Genomic DNA, 22799 nt, shown 5'->3' with positions numbered 1-22799 from the left:
AAAGAGCCAGAGAAAGGCTAAAGCTCGAGGTGGGCACAGCTGCCAAAGGAGGCATGGGAATACCATCACCAAGCCCAGATTCCTGCCTAACTTTGGAGTTGACCCCTCCCCATCCCACTTTCCCTGACAGAAAGGGATGGTGAGCTCAGCCTGAGGCCGAGTCATCCTAAGGGAGCAATTTGTGATTCCATGGTCTTCACATTCCTACTCCTGTGAGCAGGATGGAACAAGAGGGACAGGGTTGTGGAGGCAGGGGGAGATGCAGGTATGCTGCTTCCTGGTGCTGCTGCCATACACATGGAACATTCCAGGGCTACAGAGCGGAAAAGGGAGGGAGAGAGGGAGTGCTACCCAGTGGTTATATTCCCACTGGTAAGACCACTAGAGACTTTTCCGTTGTGAGTCCCTGCAAACACTGAAGGTGGTGAGAACCCACCAAATGCACTTACTCACTGCTCAGTGCAGGGATCCTTGGGCTGGGAAGGTGCTCAGGACACCACCCAGAACTCCCTAATCCCCTCCAAAATGATGCTGCCCAACTCATGCCTACTGGGATGGAGGCTCCACATCTACAGGAGACCCCTGGAGGTGTGTGACCCTCAGAGTCAGCTCCGTGGGAGATGCACTGTCCATACACCTTCCACAGCTCTTAGTTTGCAAGCAGCCAGCACTCCACAAGAGACAGATGCAGCTATTCAGCTGCATTTGTGCCACCATGGGGGGAGAAGGCCAGGGTGTCCCTATCCACACTTTGCCCATACCATTATCAGATGTCCCAGGAGCTCAGAGAAGTTTGAGGCATCTCTTGCACTGACCATTGAGCTGAAAAGGCAGCTGGCCTAGAGTGGTGGCCAAGGAAGCCCCAGCCCATCCAGTGCTACTGCAGTGCTGCTGACCTCTACCAGGCCGGAGATGTGGGACCGCTGTGGGTGCCCAGGGTGTTCCCCCAGTTCCCAGCTGTGTCCTTACAGTGGGTTAACCTGTGGCTGCTCTGAAGCCCTTGTGTCCCTGTGCAGGGTCATGCTTCCTTGGCACTGCTGCTGCAGGCACCACTTAGCTACCATGGGTTCCTGCATGGTTCCCAACAGTCTGGTCCAGGCTGCCAGACACATGGAGATGCTAGATCACTGGGACAGCTGGACCTACAGGACAGCTGGACACTGGGACTGTCATACACCTGGGGCCACCAGACCTCTGGGACAGCCAGATCCTGGGGTTGTCTGGCACCTGGAGCTGCTGGATCCCCCAGTCAGCTGGCCCCCTGGTCTACCTGGCTCCCAAGGACCTGGAGTACCAGAGAACCGCAGAAGAGTCTGACTCTGGGGCTGTCACACACCTGGGGCTACCAGACCTCCAGGACAGCCAGATCGTGGGCCTGTCAAGCACCTGGAGTTGCTGGATTCCTGGGTCAGATGGATAATGGGCCTTTCAGCCTTCTGAGGGCTACTGGACCACCAAGACAGACTGACCCACGGGCCCTTGGGCACTCAGGGCCATGGGACCCCATGAGCTGCTGGAACCCCAGGTCAGACAGATCCCATGGCTGTTGTGCATCTGAGGCTGCCAGAACCCAGATACAGCCAGACCCCTGGGACAGTGAAAACTCTTGGACACCCAGGGCTGTCGGACCCCTGGAGCTGCTGGATCCCAGGAGAGCCAGACCACGGGGCCATCGGACTTCCGGGGCCTCACGGGGACCTGGAGCTACCAAACCAACGTGACAGCCGATCCTCAGTGCTACCGGACCTCGGTCCCTTCCAAACCCCGGGTACACTGGACTCCTAGGACTCCCGGGAGCTGCTGGACCCCTGGGCTGCTCTGGAAGCCAGGACTTCGCATCCTCCCATTCTCCCTCGGGGACCCTCCCCCGGTTCTGCGGCGCTGCCCACCCAGTGGAGCCTCCCCGGGGCCGTCGGAGCGGCGCTGCCCGGGGCCGGGGCGGCGGCGGCGGCAGCCCCCGGAGCCTGGCCCGCCGTCAGGGGAACCAATGCGGAATTTCCTGACTGGCGGCGGGGCCCCTCCTGCCGCTGCCGAGAGGGGCGCGGGGGAGGCGGTGGCGAAGCGATCGCACCGCGGCTTCCGCCCGCCGAGCGGCAGCCGGGACCGGCGGGGACCGGGGCGGGCGGGGACCGGGAGTGGCGGAGCCGGGGCGGGGGGACAGCGACCGACCCCGTATGGGCTGTGCCGGGTCCGGCCGGGCCCCGCCGCTCCACCGGTGATGGAGGCCCGTGGGCTGCGGCCGCCCCGCCGCCCCCGGGCCGGGGCCGCGCTGCTGCCGCTGCTGGTTCTTCTGGTGCTGCCGGTGCTGAGCCGCGGAGCCGCGCAGGAGCTGAGCCCCCGCGGCAGGAACGTCTGCAGGGCCGGCGGGTAGGAGCGGGGGCGGGCAGGTGTGTGGGGTGTGCGGTGCGGGACGGGACCGGACTCCCACCGCGGTGCGGGGCCGGGGCCGCGGGACGGGACACGGGACGGGCTCGCCGGTCCATCCCCCATCCCGGGCAGCCGCCGCGCTGGGCGCCTTTCAAGACAAAGTCCGTCCTGTGCGGGGCTGAGGCGGGGGGAGCCGGCGGCGGGGCGGGGGTGAGAAGCCGAGCCTGAGTGGGGCCGGGGCGGGGGCTGGTCCTGATCTCCGGGGAGCTGCGGGGAGCCGGTCTTGAATGCCCCGGCTCCGGTCCCGCACTCCACCGCTACTGGTCGTGTTGAGGAGAGCCGGTCCTGAATTCTTTTGGAGCCGGTTCTGTACACCCCGAGGCCGGTTCTGCTGTGGGGAGCTGGTTTTGGGAATGGACTCTGGGAATGGACTAAGGGGAGAGGTAGGGGTGGGGAGTCAACCCTGCATCCCTGAGACAGGATCTGCGGTGGGGAGCCAGTCCTGGGTGCCTCCAGGGATCGGGTTGCACTGTGGAGGGGTCAGTCCTGCACCGCCCAGGGGCCCGTCATGCTACTGAGCCTGGACTGGTGGGATGCAGGATGCTCTGGGTATCATGGTGGAGCTGCCCCGGGCTGCTGGTGATGATGGAGTTGGCAGCTCCAGGACCCTCGGATTTGGCTTCAGAAAGTGAGTGCTGGCACTCTTTAGCTGTCCTGGGGGGTCACATCCTGCCTGCCTGGCTGGGGGCAGGGTCCTGGGAGGTGGCACTGCCTTGTCGCCACTCCCAATGCTCTCTGTGTCCCACAGGTCACTGCAGAGCATCAGCTCAGCTGAGCTTCTCCACAGAGCTCAGGCATGGTGCTGCCCAGGCTCCTGGGCCAGGCTGGCCCCAGCAAAGGGGAAGACTGCCCACAGCTAATGCCTCCTGCCTGAGAGAGCTGGATCCCCTGCCCCTGATGGGGGCCCAGGCCATAAATGCACCTTTACATCTCACCCATGAGGTCAGACGAGTCCACAAGGAAAACATGTGCTGTGAGCGAGAGGGGCCGCATAATGGCTCCATTCAGCAGGGCCGCACGGCGCTGGTGCCCCCTCCTCAGATTACAACCTGAGTTTCCTAAGGAGGCATTTCACGAGCCAGAGCAGCCACAGCTCCTGCCTGTGCTGTTCCTCGACAGGGGAGGATGCAGGGAGCTGTCCCTCCTCTGCTGCCTGTGACCTGCCCAGCAAAGCTGCCACCATGTCCTGGGGATGGGGTGCCTGGGTGCTTCCCCTTGCACAGGGACCCCCCCATCCACACTGGATGAAGGTTGGGAAGATGCTGCACCAGTACTGCAGGGCTTGGACTCGCTCCTTGTGCCACTCGTGGGTACCATGGGGATGTGCAAGAGGCACTGGCTGTTGAGTAGCACAGTATCCGTGGGATGGGCAGGGGGTGGTGTCCATCTTCCTGTGGGAACAGGACCTGAAGACAACCTGGGAGCTGGGGATAGTTGGACAGGGATGGTCCCTAGGAAGCTCAGATGATGTTTGCATCACTTTTCGCCCCTCACCCTTCCGCAAACCCTTCTTCCCTCCCCACCCACCTGCCTGGCACCCAAGACCATCATGACTGTGTACAATGGGCATGGAGGACATATCTCACCATCCAAACCCATCCTGGTGACCCCAATGCCCTGGTGCTGCAGGTCCTGCCCTGTGCCTGGGGCTGGGGGCAGAGGGGCTAGAGGTGGCCTGGGGTCCCAGTGTCCCTCACCTGAGCCTGGTGAAACTGCTGCTTGGATTCTAGGCTCTACAAAGCCCACCTGGGCATCTTATGGAGATGCCACCACAGGTTTTGGAGGGCTCAGGGGGAGGATGATGTGACTTACTGAGATCTGGCTTACAAGTAGCAATTCAAGAAACTATTTAGGGCAGAAGAAAAGGGCGTGTTTGGGGTTCTTCTGGGTTTTGTGTTCTAAATGCAACTTGTCCCTAAATTTGAAGCTCTTTTGTAATTGGTTGCCCATTGGCATGACCCTCTCCAAAGGTGCTGGCGGGGATGCAGGCTGGTGACAGCCTAGGCACTGCTTTGTCCCTGTCCTGCTCTCTTGCCAACGCTCTCATTTGCTAATCTTTGGGATTCACTTACTTTTATTTTCTTTCTCTGCCTGAAGGGTTTCTGTTTTTGTACACAGTCCTATTCCTGCCTGCCTTGGGGATCTCTGTCTGCCTGCACCCTGAAGCTGGGGTTGGGGAGCTGCAGCTGGCATTGGCTGGGGGCGTGCCACTGGCTGGGACCCGCTGGTACCAAGAGTGCTGTGTGCCACACAGTGGAAGCTGGGTGGCACCAAGTGATGGGTAACACAAAGAAAGAAGGAGATTAGCACTGCAGTGATGCTTGGGAGAAGCAGCAGGGCTGATGGGAGTGTCAGGGAATGGGGAAGGTGCCAGTGATGCTCTGAGTGCCGGGGATATGCTAGGTGTCCACAGGGCTCCTCTGCAGTGGGCTGAGCAGGGAGGTCTCACTTGAGACCATGGGCAGCAGCTCCCACCCAATCCCCAGGGTCTTGCTCCTGCTTTCAGGGGTGTGAGCCTGCTCCTCATTGTTCAGAGAGGGCTGTGTTGGTCTGGGTGAGGAGCCACCCCTCCTGCCTCAGGAGCCCTCTCCATAGCTGTTGGTAGAGAGGATGTGTTACAGGGAACAATGTAGGATACTAATCCACAAGAAAAATATTCTGCCTCTGTGGAAACCCCAAGATCCTTTGCTGAGGTCCCACTGATGCTCAGCATGAGCAGGATGTGGCAGCGGGCTGGGGCCAAGGCTGGAATGGAGCACTCATCCCTGCAGGTGACAGCTCCGTGTCTGCCCACATCGTGCTCCTCTTCCTCCACATCAGCTGAGCTTCCCAGTCCTGGCCACAGCTCAGAGGCAGTTTTTCCTTTTTCTTTTCCCAGCATTTGTAGCACTTTGAAGGAAAGAGAAAGAAATAGGAAATGTATGTGCACTGGATGTCTTCATGTGGGTCAGGAGTGAGCTTTGAAACACCTCTCCCAGTTATCCCTTTCCAGTGATCATGGGGCACGTGGAGCAAGCCCTCTTTTAAGGAGCTGAGGCCATGAAACATCTTATAGTCCCACACGCTGATGGGCGCTGGTCCCCTGCAGCCAATACTGCCCCTCCCCTGGCTGGCTGTGCTCGGGGACCAGGCCAGGTACCACGCTGTGAGCACTGGTTTCCCAGTGCTGTCCTGGCTACCTCTCCTTGCCACGGGAGAGTGTTTGCTGTCAAAGCTGCTGATAAACGGGGCATGGGCTGAGCAGGGTGTGGGATGCCATTAACAGGCACAGGGAAAGAGAGATTAGCTATCAGGAAAAAGATAAGCCCAAAAGATAAGAGGTGGCGGGCTGGATCCCAGCTGGTGGTGGTCAAGGTGCCACTCACCTCCTCCAGCTCATGGCAGAAGAGTTTTTCCTCCTACCAGTGTGTTCTAGCAACTCCCAGCTCCCACTGTCAGCTTGGGGCTTTCATCAGGAATGATGGTTTTTGGCGCATCCCCTATGATGCCCTTTTTGGTGGCCAGGCTGAGCCTTTGGGGGGAGGAGGTTTACCAAGTTGAGGGGTTCCCTCTTGCAAACCCATGATGGTTTCATCTAAAACCCCACCAAACTGAATTTATAAAGAGTGGAGTGGTGAAAGCAATCCCAGGTGGAACAGTGGGGGCTTTGCCCATACCATGGGAAGGCAGAGGCACTGTGGACCCTTCCCCATCTGAACATCCCAGCACAGATGACAAAGCTTTTCAGAGAGGGCAGCCTGAAACCTCTTGCAGAGGAGAACCTTGACTCCAGCCCACTCAGTCCTCAGGGAGGTGATTTGGTGGTTGACCCCCCTTTGCTGTAAACCCCTTGCATCCCCCTGCATGTTTGGCGAGAGCAGAGCCCTCCACTCGAGCCCCGGGGTCCCCGTGGTGGGGGATGTACGCGCCACTGCCACCACAGCATCTTGCGACTGCTTCCACGGGCTGCGTAGATGGAGCTATTTTGGGCTCTGGCTGCAAGGCATTTTTTCCAGGCCTCGAATCATTTTTGTGGTTCTTTTCTGCCTCCTTTCCAACTTTTCACCATCCACGAAAAGGGAGACACGATGCTCCTGGCTCAGCCATGTGGGTGCTGCCCGCCCAGGGGCCGGTGGTGGGAGCTGCATCCCCAGTACCCCAGTTTGGCCAAAGGGCTGCTGGCAGCTCCCTCCCTGGCCCCAGGACGAGGCGGTCTGGCAGCCAGACATGGTCCTGTGACTGCACTGGGTTTCAAGCGAATACTTCCTTGCTGTCTCCTCCTCTTCTGCATTTGTTACGTATAAAGAGGAAAAGAGAAAAAAAAAAAAAGCCAAATGCATTCCAGGCTGTGCTGCAGACCAGCCCGGGTGAAGTTTTCCTTGGCTGCAGCAACTGCTTGGACTGTTTGTGACCCTCCAGCATCACTCCCATCACCCGTGGGACCAGGCAGCGTGGATCACCCTGAGGACAAGTGGGTGGCTCTGGGGATGAGCAAGGGTCCCCAAACAGGGAATTCTGTGAGGTTGTGGCACAGGGATTGTACTCCCCACGTTTGCTTGCAGCATCATGAGTCCCTGAACATTTGCTTGGACCCCCAAGTGCAGATGAGGTGTCCCTACATGTCCCATCCAGGCAGGGAGCTGAGCATCCCTGGCTGAGCCGCTGAGGGGGTCTGATCAAGCTTGTGCCAAATAGGTCTTGCCTGATGATCCTGTGCCTGGTGCTCCCTGGAGGTGGTGGCTCTGCAGGACACCCAGGTGCTCAGGGACACATTCCAATTGCCTGTAGTTGGCATCCCCCTGCTGGGGGGCATCCCCTGGGAACCGACTGTGCTCCAGCTATTCTGGCCAGGTGGTTCCAGCCTGCCTTTAGGGTGCTGATCCTAGGCCACCAAGCAGCGAGCTTGAGGTTCAGGTCATGTTTTCCTCTGGGACATTTAGAATCTTCCCTTTTTTCCCAGCTCTGGGGAGGGTTCTGTGGATTATTTATTTTTTTTACTGTAGAGGTTGTAAACATGACTTTTGCTGTTTCATCACTCATTAAAGGGAGGAAGTGGTCTTGTTGTTGCTCCTCTAGTCACCTCAGTGGTTGGTGGGACATCTGAAGCAGCACCCATGGGTGCCCCCCTGCAGATCCATAACTCAACCCCCTGTGTGCTGAAGGAAGAGCCAAGAGCTCTCTCTGCCCCATGGGGATGCAGCAACCCCTCACAGGGCCTCTCAGCACCGTGGTTTCAGTGCTCCTTGTGGGTTATTGGGAAGGACCAGGACTTTCTGAGTGTTGTAACTTTCGTGATGCTTTTTCCCCCCTGCAGCTCCTCGGTGCTTGTGTGCTGCCTGGGATGGAGGCAACAAGGAAGCGAGTGTTTAATAGGTAAACACTGGCATTTTGCTTCGTTGGACACTGCCCATCCTTTGCTGAGCCCTCCTGGCCTCACCATCACTGTCGGGGGCCACCCTGGTGTGTCCTGTGGCTGGGATCCCCTGTCCTAGGGACCTGCAGCCAGGGTCCTGCCTCCCTGCAGTGCTCCAAGCCAGCATCATGTGGATGGAAAGGGTGCTCAGGCCCAGACTTCGGTGTCACAGAGCTGTGGGGGTTTCTCTCCTTGACAGACAGCTCTGGGTCTAAGGATTTGGGGCTGCTGCTCAGGGACTCGAGGGACAGCAAGGTGTCCCGTGGCGTGAAGGTGCAGCTGCAGGAATGGGACCGAGATTCCCCACAAGTGTTGCAGCAGCACAGGGAGCTGAGCCAGAGACACTGGTGGAGAAGAAGCTACCCAGACCAGTCACATGTCTATCATGCCCCCAATGGGGAGAGGCTGCTGGGGCAGGCAGGGACCACCTCACCTGGGTTGGGGCCATACAAGGTGTCAAAGCTCTTTACTGGGGCCACAGTGAGCCCGGCATGGATGCTCATCATGAAATCCTGGGAGCATCATCCCCAGCACTGCTACCACAGTGAAGGTGGCTGTTCAGGGTTCCCTGCAGTCTCGGCTGGCCACGGGGCTCACCACACCCCGGGAGAGCCACAGGTGGCAGTTTGCAGCTGGTAGCAAAGCCCATGTAACCAACTAACCCACAGTGCATGAGCCCTGTAACCGCTCACTGCATGCTTTGGGAATGGGATGCATCCCCACTGGAAGGGAGAAGGACAGGATCTGCCAGGACAGTGTGGGGAGGACAGTCCCACAGTGAGCTGTCCCCATCTCCTGCCCCCCAACCTTCACTAACTGTTAGACTCACTGCTCCTAACCTGTGTAATCTGTCTGTTTTAGGGGTTTCTATAGTATCCATCACCGTAGGTCTAACAACTCCCAGGTAAGGTGGTTGGGATGGGTGGTTGTCTCTCCCTCTCCTGATACCTAAGGAAGCTTGTCCAGGGTCATGTGAGATCTGCAAGCACCTGCCTGCACCACAGTGCTGCCTGTCCATGCTGCCTGTCCCACATCCTGTGCCTGCCTGGCTCCAGGCATCGGCCTCAGCACAAGTTCCCTTCAGCAAGAGAGGGGCTGGTGGCCTTTGGGGGCTGGTGGCCATGCGGGAGAGGCAGTGGTGGTATGGGAGTGGCACTGCTGTGGTCCATAAGGAGTGCAAGGAAGGGGACCATGCTTGTGGCTGCCCACAACCCCTCTATCCCATGCCCCCTTCTCCCCTCTGGCAAGGTGGAGCTGAGCAAGGGACAATGCCCCGCTGGGTGCAGCTGCTGGCATGGGCGAGGCTTGGCTGGGTGGCAGGAGGCTGGTGGCCAGGATGGAGTTGATGTGGGTGGCAGGGTTGGAGCTGAGCTGGGTGACAGGAGGCTGGTGGCATTTTCCTGGAAAGGGTCCCGTCCAGCCACCATGCTTGCTAGGATGGTGATAGTGCCACAGCTCAGCAGCACTCAGAGGGCCACTGCACAGCCCTTTCCCTGCTCTAGGGGGCTTTGGGAGGGTTTGGGGGAGCAGGGATGAGCAGGCACTGCTTGGGGGAGCAAGCACTCACACTCATGCCTGCTGTCTGTTTGTGCATCCAGCCGTGTGTGAGGGGAACTTCACCTGCAAGGAGAACGAGGTGTGCGTCAGGCCTGGCGAGTGCCGTTGCCGCCATGGCTACTTCGGCGCCAACTGCGACACCAGTGAGTACTGGCAGGAGCCCTTGTGTCCTCAGTGGGGTTCACTGGGGTGTCCCCAGCTTATCCTGGGGTGAGCATTCCAGAGCAGAGCATCAGGGATGGGTCTGTGAATGTTTTTGCTCTGCCCTTGCCTGTCCCCTGTCTCTGTCCCCTGAGCATTGTCCCTGTGCCGGGGTCTCCTCTGAAATCCAATGCACTGCAGAGAAGAGAGGGACAGTGGTGGCCAAGAGGTCCTGTTGGGACTGCGGGTCCCTCCAGTGGTGGGGTTGTCCCCCTGGGCAGTCTGGGGCTGATGGATCTCCCCGCAGAGTGTCCCCGGCAGTTCTGGGGTCCTGACTGCAAGGAGATGTGCAGCTGCCACCCCAACGGGCAATGCGAGGACGTGACGGGTCAGTGCACCTGCAACCTCAACCGCTGGGGTCCCAAGTGTGAGAACATCTGCCTCTGCAAGCATGGCAAGTGCGACCAGAAGACAGGCAAATGCACCTGCGAGCCCAACTGGTGGGGCCCGCAGTGCTCCAGCTCCTGCTATTGCAGCCATAACTCCCAGTGTGACCAGCAGACGGGCAACTGCCTGTGCCAGCCCGGCTGGTGGGGCCGCGGCTGCAACAACCAGTGCTCCTGCAACAACTCTCCCTGCGAGCAGTTCACAGGGCGCTGCCAGTGCCGGGAGCGGACCTTTGGGCCCCGCTGTGACCGCTACTGCCAGTGCTACAAGGGCAAGTGCAACCAGGTGGATGGGACCTGCACCTGCGAGCCGGGCTACCGGGGCAAGTACTGCCGCGAGCCATGCCCAGCCGGCTTCTACGGCCAAGGCTGCCGGAGACGGTGAGTGGCCAGACCCTGCTGGCTGTGATCTGGCACTGGTGGGAGGCGGCAGCAGGAGGTTTGGGGCTGCATTGAGTGATGGTTTCCCCCTTGGCCATTGCAGATGTGGGCAGTGCAAGAGCCTGCAGCCATGCACTGTGGCAGATGGGCGCTGCCTGACCTGCGAGGCAGGCTGGAATGGCACCAAATGTGACCAGCCCTGCTTGCCTGGCTTCTATGGAGAGGGCTGTGAGAAGGTCTGTCCCCCCTGCAAGGATGGCCACACCTGCAACCACATCAATGGCAAGTGCTCCCACTGCAACCCGGGCTGGATCGGAGATCGGTGAGTGTAGCTGGATCCTGGCAGAGTGATGCTTGGCTTCCCTGATTCTCCCTGCTCAGGAAACAGGGTTGCTGAGGGGTTCTGCAGCCCTCCAACCAATCCTGGGTACAAGAGTCTGCAGGAAAGCTTGACAGCTAAGCCTCACTGCAAGTATACAGCATTACCTGGGCATAGGTCTTGCAGCCCAAGTCCCATGGCTGTGTCAGAGAGCTCAGTCCATCCCTGTACCCCTTTCCTGGCTTCAGAAACCCTAAGCCACCACAGTGACATACAGCCCCATCTCCCTGCATGTCGGGGGATGCCAGAGGTCCCCAAGTGCCATGGATGCTCCAGCCACCTGCCGTCATTCTTCCCCAGGTGTGAAACCAAGTGCCGGAACGGGACGTATGGGGAGAACTGCGCCTTTGTCTGTAGCGACTGCGTCAACGGCCAGTGCCACTTCGAGACCGGGCAGTGCCTCTGCCAACCTGGTTCCCACGGCACCTAGTAAGTGAGGCACAGGGGGCACACTTTGTGGGGTGATGCTCAGGCACCTCCTGCCCCATTGGACCCTATGTGGTTCTCAGCTGAGGGGTTTCCTACTGTAGAAGTGCTCGCGGGTGTTAATTCGGATGATGTGGGGAGCAGAGGGGGAAGGACATGCCCACAGAACCGTTAGCAGCAAGATCATTCTGCGACAGGGATTGTGCTTTAGAAAATGCCAATTTGGCAAAAAAACCTGACAAAATGGTGGTTTGTTGGGGTTTTTTTAAGTCCAGGGTGGAATTTCTTTCCAAAAAGAGAGAATAACGAACAGCCTCACAGGCATGGAGTCCACAGGGGGTCCTGCTGCAAGCTCTCACTCTGGCCAGGGTTTTACCCAGGCCTTCTCCTTCCCCCTGTCCAGGGAAGGGGTGCAAGGGTCTGCTCACATCCCTGGGTAGGTGTTCTCAGCATGGGACTGAAATATTGTTTGAAAACAAGAGGAAGGAGTTTCCTGCCTGGCTGGGACATGCAGACAGGTCCTGCCAGGTGGTGCTCAGGGTTTCTCAGCAATTAACTGCAAGGGTGATGGCAAGGGCAGGGATTTGGAGCTGGTATCCTGTTCATGCTGGCATTTCATTCAGGATGTAGAAACAGGTAGCATTTTCATTTTGGGGTTCATTTTTGTGGGGCTTCACCAATCACCCACGGTGCTGAAAGAGCCACTGGCACAGGCACCAGCTCAGGATGCTCAGCCTGGGCATCACGACCACCTTTGTTAGCGAAGGCAGAGATGAGAGGGTCCCAGTACTCACCATGGGGGTGCGGTGGTGCTTTTGGCACAGTGCCAGAGGACAGAGCATGGATTACGGAACCACAGAATCAACTAGGTTGGAAAAAACCTGAGATGAAACTGTTCTGAGCCTAGCACAGCACCAGCACTGTGGGGTTGGAGGATGCTCAGGATGCAGCCCAGCCCCAGCAGTGTCCTGGTGCCATGACTGCGAGCTGAGCTGTGCCATGCGGTGCACGCCAGGCGGGCTCAGGGACATTCCCAGCGCTCAGGCGGATCCCTGTGACTATGTGCAAACCAGCGTTTCTGTCAGTAGTGTGTAATTTTGCTAAAAACGGGATTTTTGGAAGGAAGACAGAAGCATTGTCCTTACCATGAAGGGGTGTCCTCTCAGCTCTGTGTCGGGAGGATACTAAAGGAACAGCTGCTAAAGTGTGCACAAAGTGCTTTATCTTCTCCCTGTCTTTCCCAGAGTTGTCAAGACCGTCCTGGAAAAAAAATCACCCCCCTCTGCTCTCCCAAAACCTCAGCATGGGGCAGATATGTGGGGCCAAGTGGTGGGGTGAGAGGTTTTGTGTTGCTGAAGGAACATCTCTGCTTCTGTTCTACTGCATTTGATTCACAGCACAGCCATTGGAGTTGATGTGGGGGCTCAGCGCCCATGCTGGCGGGCACACGGCAGGCACACGGCAGGCACACGACGGGCACATGGTGGGCACAAAGCTTGGCCTAGGCGGTGCTTTGCAAGTGGTTGGAGTGTGAAATGGGCTGAGCTGCCTACAGGCACCGCGCCAAGGACTGGGGGCAGTGGCATCCCTGGAGGAGCAGGTTTGGGCTGGGGCCCACTGGCTCCTTACAGCTGCAGCTGCTGCAGCCAGGATGCAGCTGGTGGAGGGTTTGGTGCCCTGCAGTGCGGCTGGCATCTCCAAATCCATCCGAGTCAGGCTCTGCAGTGCCTGGCCCACAGCTGGGGAGGTGTGTTGGATTGGTCCCACTCCCGAGAGGCTCAGGTGCTTTGGCATATGCCTGGTGCATGTTTTCCATGCTAGAGTCCTTGATGCTCATGGATTGGTGCCCATTCATGCATGTCCCCCTCTCCTCAGTGACTCCACATGGAGGTCATTTTACCAGTGGTGGAGATTTGACAGCAGGCAGAGCTGAATGGGGCAGGCCCACTCTGATGGAGTGTGTGCCTCAGGGCTGCTCTGTTGTTTTTCCTTCTTGGAGGCTAAAAAAAAAAAAAAAAAAGTTGATCTGGGCACCTTCCCAGCTTGTGGCCACTGCGGCTCTGCACAGCTTGGTAGGGATGGGCCTTTGGGTACTGCAGCCACATCACTGCTGAGCTGAGCTGGAATCCCTGTGCCTGATGCCAAGGTGTCTTTAGATGTGATTGCTGGGTTAATGACCTTTCTTAATTACCACGTCTAATGATAATGGTGAAGGGGAATGCTGAATGGGAATGGTAAATGGGTGAAGGGGAGCACTGACAGTGTCTGAGATCCAGCTGGGCCAAATCCCCAGAGCATTGGGCGAAACTGCTGAGTGGACAATGGGCTCTTGATCCCTGTAGATTGCAGGGCCCCTCAGGTGTGGCTGAGTTGTCAGAGCAAGCTGCAGAAGTGCTCCTTGGAGCAAGGAGGACTTGGAATAAGGTAGCAGCCAAGCGGCTCCGCATTGCTGTGCCTGGGGTAGGGGTTGCACCACTCTCACCTAGCCCCTTCCCTCCAGCTGTAACCTGACTTGCCCTCCTGGACGCTACGGAGCCAACTGTGCTGAATCCTGCAGCTGCCACGATGGCGCCTGCGACCCCCTGACAGGCGCCTGTCACATGGGTAAGTGCTGGAGGGCACGGCCAGGGCTGCCACTGCCACAGGGCTGGCACCAGGCTGAGCCACGGGTCTGCCTTGCAGAGGCCAACCAGAGGATGGGGGTGATCGGGGCAGGGGCCCTCCTGGCGCTGCTGCTCATCCTCCTGCTCTCTCTGCTCTGCTGCTGCTGTGTCTGCCGCAAGAAGGACGAAACCTGCAGGTGAGTGTCAGGAGGGATCTCACCAGGCTAGGAATGTGGGGGACCAGTGGGGTCTGGGATTGACGGGGGGATGCAGGGACCAAGCTGGGACAGCGGTGCTGTGGGGAAACAGACAGAGCAGTGCTGCCCACATGGCACGGTGCTGGTCCCTGGGGTCTGAGCAGGTCCTGCTGAGTCATTGGGGCTGATAGAGGGGCTCAGGGTGAGGGCCTGGGGAGCCCCCTTCTGCTCTCCCTGACTTTGTTTCTCTCTTGTGGACCAGCACTTTATGGAGACCCACCAAGTCTCCTCCAGTCTCCAGGGGGTTGGAACTGATCTGCAAAGGGAATCCTGAAATACAACAAGGGCATTAAGACGTGGTCAAAACCCCCAGAACAAACCCCTGGGCCATGGAATGAGACCTAGGGAACAGGGGGGATGCTGACTGTTCTGCATGAGGATGATCTTGGCTGGGAAAGTGAGTTCCTGAAGCAAGGTCAGGGTTTTCGCAGCACCAGGTAACATTCTGCCGTGAGGACAGGGATGGGGACATACCCACAGCAAGGAGAAGTGCTTCCACTGCTCAGCAAGGGATGAGAGAACTGTTGGAGCTCCTCCAGATGCAGAGAAAAACCCCTCGTGCCTCCAGCCACTACACAGGAATTTTCCAGAAGCCTCCCCTTGCAGCCCTGCCAGCTCAATCCCAGCCCAGCATAGCTGGCTTGGAGAGCCTGGGGGTTGCAGGAAATTATCCTGCAGATAAAGCCCAAAGGCAGCCCAGTGGGGTGAGGTATGGCACTGGGAGAGGAGGAATGGCTCCAGTTTCATCTCTCCCAGGGTGTCCAGACCACAGTGTACCCAAACCTCTGGGTGACCCGTGGTGCTGTCCCAGTGCAGCCCCTTACCCGAGCATCCCAAGGGGTAACAGCAGCAGTGGGTACGTGAGGGTTCCCTTCCATCCACATGCAAATCTACTCACTCCTACGGCTGCAGAAAATTACTTGAAAACTCAGCCCCGGGAGGCTTCCAAACCAGAGAGCAAATAAAGAGAAGCCACGTGTTTGGCTTTGGATTTTTATTTTTTTAAAAGATTCAGAGTCTTGACTGTGTGTTATGGGTGTTTTGGGGCTGTACTGCCAATGGCCATGGCTGGTTCTGGTCTTGCCAACATCCCCTGGCACTGCTCTGCTTCCTGGTGCAGTGCAAACTGGTGCCCAGGGCTGGCAGCAGCCTGAGTGGGTCCCCAACTCCCTGTACCCTGGGCATGCCCCTGCTTTGATCCACCCTATTATCATTCCAAAACCCTCTTTGTGTTTGCAGCATCCCTGAGCTCCTGCCTCTCTCTGTTACCCGTGAAGGCTGTCCCTGTCACCCGTGAAGTCTGTCTGCAGGGAGGGAAATGGTGCCTCTCTGACAGTGCCATTACCTTCTCTTGCAGCTCCAGCCAGGACCCAGCAGCAGCCAAGAAGCCGCCAAAACGCTTGTGTGGACGGTTCAGCCGGATCGGGATGAAGCTGCCCCGCATCCCTCTGCGCCGCCAGAAGCTGCCCAAGGTCGTGGGTAAGGTGCTGGAGCTGGGGAGGGAGCAGAGCCAGGCAGGCCTCAGGGGCTTTATTCCAATCAGGGCAGTGTGCGTGGCTCCTTTTGAGCCTCAAACCAGGGTGGTGAGCACAGCAGAGCAGTGACAGGGACATGTGTGTCCTCAGAAGTGTTACCATGGTTAATGCAAGCCGCCTGGCTCACAGGGCTCAACCCTTTCTGACTGCAGCCTCTGGATCTCCAAGCACATAATTTTGCCTTGTGAGGCAAGGGTGGTACCTGGTGCTGGAACTCTGCTTAGAAGTTTTGGATTTTGAGTTTACTCTCCCAAGGTTTCCATGGAGAGGAATGGTCCCTGTCACTTAGCAAAATGCCTCCTTTACACTTTTGGTCCTGAGCTAACCCTGCCCCAGCTTTGTCTGGACCCAGAGCACCCACGGGGGATGCCCACCTTGCTGTTGTGTGCAGCAGAATCATGGGCAGAGACTCGGGTTGAACTCCCCACACTGTGCGCAAAGAGTGGGCTTGTAGGGGACTGCTCACACCTGGCAAAACCCCTGACCTGGTGCTGTCAGGGCTGTTGGGGACTCCCTGCATCCAGGCAGCTGGGAAATGCTGTCCCCTGTGTGCTTTGAACCCTCCTTGCACCTCTGCAGCATGAGGAGCTGGGGATATGCTGCAACCCATTGAATAAACTTGGGGTGAAGACAGCGCTCCCCACCTTGTGCTGGATAGGGTTCAGCCCCAGCCTCCCTTCCTGAGCCCAGAACCTTCCTGGGCATGCCATGCTGGTAGAATGTCCCAAGCAGTCACATCCTAGTGCACAGTGGCTCAGCGTGAGGCCAAATTGTGGTGACCCCCATCCCTGCACATCATGATTGAGCTTCAGCATCAAAGCTGGGGGGATGAGCCCTCACCACGTGGGGCACAGCAAAGCTCTCCCTGGAGCAGGGTATGCTGGGGCCCAAGAAACATTCCTGCTGCAAGGATAACAGAGGATAACAGAGGATCACAGAGGCCATGTTTGTGGAAGGGGCCGGGAAGAGCTTGGGGAGGACAGAGGGTGCCTGTGTGTGGTGAGGGCAGGGGGGGCTCACGGGGGGCTGCCTGTGCTTTCCCCATACCAGTCCATGGGCAGCTGGCACCTGTTCAGCCAGTCTGTATGCAGGACAGCAGCAGCCTCAGGAAAGGCTAAGGATACTCAGGATGGTCTCAGGTCCCAGCAGGGCTGGGGCTGTTCCTGGAGTCTGTTACGGGGTTGAAGGTTGCTATTTCACTGGAGGGAAAGGCTTGCCTTGTGTTATCCAGCACAGCAGAGCCCTCGTGGGTTCCAGCAGCTCCCAGTCCCTGCTGGGTCTGGGGTGATGGGGTGATGAGGACCTGTTGAGTTGCCTGTGGCAGCTGCATTCCTGATCCTGGTAACCACACTGCCACATCAGCGTGTGGCCCCAGCTAGAAGCCACCAAGCAGCAAAGATCAACTAGCCCTGAGGGTGATGCTGATCATGAGGAGCTTGGGCTGACTGGGATCGCCCTCTCATGGTCCTTCTGCAGCTCCTCACTGCCCCATCCTGGTCTGGAAATCAGTTGGCCACTGTGTAAGCGAGGTTGGGGTTGGCACCCTGATGCTGTGGCTCCAGGAGATTTCAGGGAGCAGTGGCAGGAGAGAATATGCGGGAAGCGTCCACACTTCTCCCAGCCCCACCAGCCCATGATATTTTGCCCAGGGGAGGTAAATCCCTGGGGACCATGCGGGAGTCCCTGAACCACCCAAAATCTCTAGGAGAGCTGCACATCCTCATTTCATTCTTTGGCTGTATCCTAGGTCTCACTGGAGTACCAGAGATGCCTCGTGGCTGTAAGTCCCAGTCACTTGTCACGCCTCCTCTCAGGAAGCATCTCCCTTCATCTGCTTCCAGCTGGCTGCTTTTAATTTTCTCTTTTTGGTTTTTATTTTAAGGAAAGCCATTTTGGAACTGCTGCTTCCCCCTCTCTGGGTTGTTTGCTCTTTAAGTATCTCTGCTTGGGTTTTTTTTACCTTAATCCAAGAAGCCAAACTATGCAGGGACAAATGTGCAGCACTGCCATCATTTTAACAGCCCAGCATGTCTGAGGCCAGATTCCCTAATAACGGATAAGCGTTCCAGGGGGCATCCCAATAACACTGAATTTTATTGTAAAACAGGGATGTGGTGCAAGAATCAAACAGTCTGAGCAGGAAATTGCAGCATGACTGGGGTACAATTGGGATTGGGATGCAGATGGGATGTACAGGCAGAGCCTACAAATACCTGGAAATATTCATGTGCAGCTGGGATCCTGTCTGCGCACAGGGTTTTCATAGAATCATGGAATGTTATTGAGTCCAGTTCCTGGCCCTGCACAGGACAATCCCAAAAATCCCACCATGTGATGAGAGCATCGTCCAAATGCTTCTTTAGTTCTGGAAGCCTCAGGGCTGTGACCACTGCCCTGGGGAGCCTGTTCCAGTGCCCAACCACCCTCTGAGACCACAGTTTTGCAGCCCTTGCTCCAAAGTAAGGCCCTACCTGGCCTTGGAGGCAACTTGTCACTGTCCCAGGGGACAAAAGCCAGCGTTATGGGGACTGGGACAAGTGCATCTGATGCTGCCTGGCTTTCTGGGAGGGTCCTTCCTGCCAGCTGGTTGCTGTCATGGTCCTATGGGTATCCAGTGGCAATGCTGAAGCTGTGAGCATCTGGGGAAGCCATGTGGGGTGTGTTGGAACATTAACTTATCCAGTAAAAAGCCTTAAAAATGATGAAACTGAAAAAAACCTATCCCCCCAGCCCAGACAACTTTAACTGCTCAGCTTCCTTATTTCGTTTTTAAAAACCGAGTTCTTTTTCTGGTGGTTTGTCTCTTCCACTTGGCTTCTCTGCAGGTGGCCCCTCAGCAGTGTGGGTTGCTCCTACTCAGCTTCAGAATGGGAGAAGCTGGCAAAGGGATCGAAAAGTGGCAGAGATGGGAAAAAAAGAGTGATGTGCGTCCCCTGCTGCAGTCATCCTTTTATCATCCTTCTGCATCTTTGGGCAGGAGCAGATGGAAAAGAAAAATGCAGTCAGTGATGCTGAAGTGGGAATTAGAGGAATGAAAGCTGGCAGCTATTTTCTTCCCCTGATAAGGGAATAGCCACAGTGCCAGGACCCTCTTTGTGGGGTGGTTTGCCAGGTTACACAGCTCATGGGTGACAACCAGGCCACTCACTGTGTCCTGTGGGATCCAGGGTTTTGGGTGGCTCATCCCTCTGTCATGTGCATCCTCAGTCTGGACAGGGGAGACCTTCCATGGAGAGGGGGATAGATGGAGGTGTGAGGCTTGAGTGGGCTCTGCTGCCCATGGCTCAAGCATGGGGGATGCTGGTCACCACTACTGCTGGTTGATGGCTTCTGTGGGCACTTGGTTGGAGGACCTGGTGGGGAGGTGCAGTGAGAGCTGTCCCTGTGCTTTGGATGCTGTCCCTGTCCCCAACACCACCAGGAAGGTGGGCAAGGGGAGCTGTGCAGCATCCCACCCTCCTGGCTGGCAGGAGGGTAGTGGGGGATTTGACAGAACAGGCACTGACAGCAGTTTCTTGCCCTTGCAGTGGCCCACCATGACCTGGAAAACACCCTGAACTGCAGTTTCATCGAGCCACCCTCTGTGGTGGAGCAGCCTTCCCCATCCTGGTCATCCCGCGGCTCCTTCTCCTCCTTCGACACCACGGACGAGGGGCCGGTGTACTGCGTTCCCCATGAAGGTGAGCAGGGGTGCATCCCCAGGAGACTTTGGGGACATTACCAGGGGCCTGCTCGAAGAAGAAGTGTCATCCATGCACAGTGGGGACCATGTCACCTGGTTCCTCATGCCCCAGGAAGGGATGAAGGTGTTAGTCTTGCCTCCCACGCATTTTCAAAGCTCCCTCCTCCAGTGTTTGCTGTTCCAGGGTTAAGAGCCAGGAGGTTCCTGACTGGGAGGTGGGAACATGGGGAGTCCAGGGGGAGCCCACTGTCCTGCAGGAGCACCTCGGTTCTTCCCCTCGTTAGGCACATCCCACCTGACATCCCCGTGCTCTCTTCCCACAGAGAGCGTGGGTGACAGCAGGGACAGAGGGACACCCGCCAGCACCGAGGACAAGCTGGTGGCCCCCACTGGCGGGGAGGAAGCGGGCGAATACACATTCCTGAAGGAGACGGGCTCTGTCAGAGCCTTCCCAGCCGACAGCAGTGAGACCCCCCTGCTCAAGTCCTCGGACAGCGAGCGCTCCTCCTGCGGCTCTGGCTCGGCCGGTGCCGCGCTCTACGCCCGGGTCGCCCGCCTGTCCAAGCAGTCCAGGGAGGAGGAGGATGCCACTGGGGAGCACCGCAGCCCCGGGAAGCCACCATCTCCGGAAAGGACCAAGCCCCGACCCCCAGACCCAAGCACTAAGCCCAAAGTCTCCTGGATCCACAGTAGGTACAACTCTGGCCAGTCCAACTCGCTGCCAGCACCCAGCCAATCCCCAGACCGAGCAGCTGCCCATTCCAGCAGCCCCAAGCAAGGCCAGGGCTTGGCCAAGAGGAAGAGGAGCCCGAGCGAGACATCAGCCAGCATGCAGGGCAGAGTGGAGGAGAAGGGCGGCATGCGGGGCAAGGAGAAAATGCAGAAGCAACCAAAAGAGCCTGGTGTCCCTGAGGGCAAAGCCAGCTTCGCAGGGGAGCCCCAGTCACCCTCCAAGCCCAAGCAGAGGAGCAAAGCCAGCTCAGAGCCGATGGAGAACATCAATGGGGCAGTGCAGAACGCCTTCCGAAAGATGGGCGCCCTCCAGCCCGAGCGGTGGGTCGGGGATGGCAAGGATGCTCCTCGCAGCCCCGGCACCAGCAAACCCCGCTCTGAGCCACTGCATCCCCAGCTGGCCTCCGAGCTGGCTGCCCAGCTGAAGGAAAAGACTCAGAGCCTCAACAAGGGGGATGTAGGCATCCGGGCGAATGGGGTGGGCACCCAGCGGGAGAAGCCCACCCCTCCACAGAAAGCCAAGCGCTCAGCGGCCGCCAGCGGCCAGAAGACCAGCAAACCCTTGCTGCCCACCTCTCCCCACCTGCAAAAACTGATCCCTGGAGCGGCCGAGCCAGCAGCCGGGGAGCCCAAGTGGGTGGAGAAGCCAAGTGCTGGCAGCAGCCAGGATCAGGTTCTCCCTGGTGAGCAGGCAGCCAAGAAAACCCCCATTAAGAAGCCTCCCAGGAAGAAGAGCCGAGAAGCCAGCCTGGAGCCACCCAGGGCAGCTGCTGTGCCCGCCCAGGCAGTACAGTGACCAGGAGCCAGGCACCGGCCCCACACTGCCTGGCCACACACTGGGAAGGAGGACATTGCCAGCACAACCAGTGGATGGGGGAGCCTGGACTGGGCAGGGGGCACTGGAAGAGCCTTGAGCCTCCATTTATGCCCCTCCACCACTCTCATCCTCCTTTTTCCTTTAGTCACCCCCACTCTAGGACCTGGTCCCTCCATCCATGCCCCGCTCCTGCTCCCTGCCTGGGTCTGGCAGCTCGCCCTCCCTCCCCACGCAGGGCAGGACCACAGGGAGCCGGCCTGGCCGCCACCCCAGGGGGGTCCGTGCGTGGCATATCCCCCCCTTTTTTGTAGCAGTATTATTGATCGCATAAGCAGTGCTTGTTGTACTCCATGTGCCCACGGTATATTCTGCAGTAATGGAGCCGCTCGCTTCCTGCATCCCACTCTGGTCTGTTGGGCTTGCGGAGCACCGGAGAGCTCCTCCCATTGAGCTACTGCTCAGTGCCCAGGGCAGTGCCGGGGATGGCCCACAACCATCCTTGGCAGCAGCCCCCCTGCCCCAGTGCCCTGGGCTCCAGGCACAGCTCTCCATCGCCGGTCCTGCCGCAGCTGCGCTGTTCCGGCGTGGGGTCGAGCTGGTTTCGACTGATGCCACCCTCCCCTCTGCCCTGGGGCTGCTCCTGTCCAGGAGGAAGCGCTATTTATGGACGGAGCTGGACACCCTTCAGGCTCCCACAACCCATCCAGCAGAGTTGGAGGGATTAGTTTGGTACGAGAGAGCCTGGCACCTCTGCAGAGCGCTTTACTAATAAAAATGTATTTCTTCCATAGCTGGACGCCATCTCTCCCTGCCCCAGGCTCCCCACGGGCTGGCAAAGTGCTGGGAATCACCTAGTCTTGCTTGGGTGCTATCCTGGTCCTGAGTGGGATGCAGTGGGGAGATGGATGACACTGCAGCAGGTGCAAGCAGGTGGTAACTAGCAGAAGACAGAAGGGAAGGGAGGTCCTGCTGGATCTGCTGCTATGTACTCACCTGGCTTCAGGAGACCAGCTGTGGGGGAAAAGACAAAGAGCCCCTCATCCCCCAGCATCCAGCATCCTCCTGGTGAGTGACACGTCCCAGTGTAGCCTAGGTCAAGAACCTGAGGTTCAAGAGAGCTCTGGCCACTGGGCAAAGAGAGCCCAGACCTGGCAGGGTGCTCGGGACGTTGGGACACAAATGTGGGAGGACACTAAGGGTGGCAGTGGGTGCAAGGCTCTGACCCCAGCTTTCTAACCTCCTGCCCAGAGGCTGCCAACCCTGGCAGTATTTGAGGTCTCCACACAGCCCCAGACACGATGCTGCCATGGGTAAGGCTGGGAGAAGCCTGGAGGCAGCTGAGAGGCAGGGGCTTCTCCCACATGGCGCCTGCCCAAGATTCCTGACCAGAAGGATGTTTCCTGCCGTGAGAATTGGGGCTGCCTGCTTCCGTGGGAGCCAGGAGCATTGGTGCCCACTACTGAGCTATCCTGAGCTCTGCCCACAGTGGGGGATGGTGGCCCAGAAGACTGACAGACCAAAAGGTCAACCACAGCAATCTCAGAGGTGATGGATGCAGCTGGTGGACACCAGGATGGGATGAGACCACCTGGAACCAGGACTGCAACCAGCCCAGCATGGCACTCACAGGAGGATGGGGTTCCAGCACACTGCTGGGCATTGCTCAGCACTGTGGAGCTGGAGCCAGTTCAGTGTCTGACACTGGCCAGAGAAGCATCATCTTATATACAAAACTGGAAAAAAACCCTCAGGAAATCAGGCACTGTAAGCTCGCCCCAATCCCTAGGCTATCCTGGGACAGTAGAGCATCATCCAAGCATGAGCCCATCCATGGGCTCCAATCACAGCTCCAGCCAGCCAGAGGAGGGCCTGCAAGTGAGCAGCCTATGGATAAATTCAAAAATCCCACATCACAGACACTCATGTATGTCCTGACAGGTCACCAGAGGCTCCAGCCCAACTATCACATCAGGATGGCTGTGGCAATGTCTCACTGAGTCTTGGGAATCTCCATGGGTGGAGAG

General features: G+C 58.2%; 1 protein-coding gene across 5 annotated transcripts; it reads left to right on the top strand.

Annotated features, from left to right (window-relative positions):
• The first annotated feature begins 1972 nt into the window (after positions 1–1972).
• On the top strand, positions 1973–21565 carry SCARF2 (scavenger receptor class F member 2). Of its 5 annotated transcripts, XM_050318483.1 has the most exons (12): positions 2241–2367; positions 2848–3055; positions 3176–7779; positions 9418–9519; positions 9825–10344; positions 10448–10666; positions 11024–11152; positions 13650–13753; positions 13832–13949; positions 15367–15488; positions 19072–19224; positions 19550–21565. In XM_050318483.1, the coding sequence occupies exons 3-12, from the start codon at positions 7521–7523 to the stop codon at positions 20752–20754; spliced, it is 2931 nt and encodes a 976-aa protein (XP_050174440.1). In that variant the 5' UTR covers positions 2241–2367; positions 2848–3055; positions 3176–7520; the 3' UTR covers positions 20755–21565. The 5 variants fall into 5 exon arrangements, with proteins under 5 accessions (XP_050174443.1, XP_050174440.1, XP_050174441.1 ...); XM_050318486.1 differs by lacking the exon at positions 2848–3055 and having other exon boundaries at positions 1973–2367; positions 7721–7779; XM_050318484.1 differs by adding an exon at positions 8681–8723 and having other exon boundaries at positions 2242–2367; positions 2848–7779; positions 9418–10344.
• Positions 21566–22799: the final 1234 nt, after the last annotated feature.

The sequence above is a fragment of the Myiozetetes cayanensis genome, unplaced genomic scaffold, assembly GCF_022539395.1.
Source record: "Myiozetetes cayanensis isolate MyiCay16 unplaced genomic scaffold, myiCay2020 scf21, whole genome shotgun sequence".
Taxonomy (NCBI): domain Eukaryota; kingdom Metazoa; phylum Chordata; class Aves; order Passeriformes; family Tyrannidae; genus Myiozetetes; species Myiozetetes cayanensis.
Note: the sequence above shows the minus strand (reverse complement) of the source record. Positions and strands in the feature narration are given on the sequence as shown.

What these genes read in the sequence shown, in the direction of transcription:
- SCARF2 (XM_050318486.1), top strand. Translation starts at nt 1,988, where the DNA reads ATGCGGAATTTCCTGACTGGCGGCGGGGCCCCTCCTGCCGCTGCCGAG. An exon ending in CCTGGTTCCCACGGCACCTA is followed by an intron (nt 11,153 to 13,649) that starts GTAAGTGAGGCA and finishes CCTTCCCTCCAG; the next exon opens with CTGTAACCTGACTTGCCCTC. An exon ending in GACAGGCGCCTGTCACATGG is followed by an intron (nt 13,754 to 13,831) that starts GTAAGTGCTGGA and finishes TCTGCCTTGCAG; the next exon opens with AGGCCAACCAGAGGATGGGG.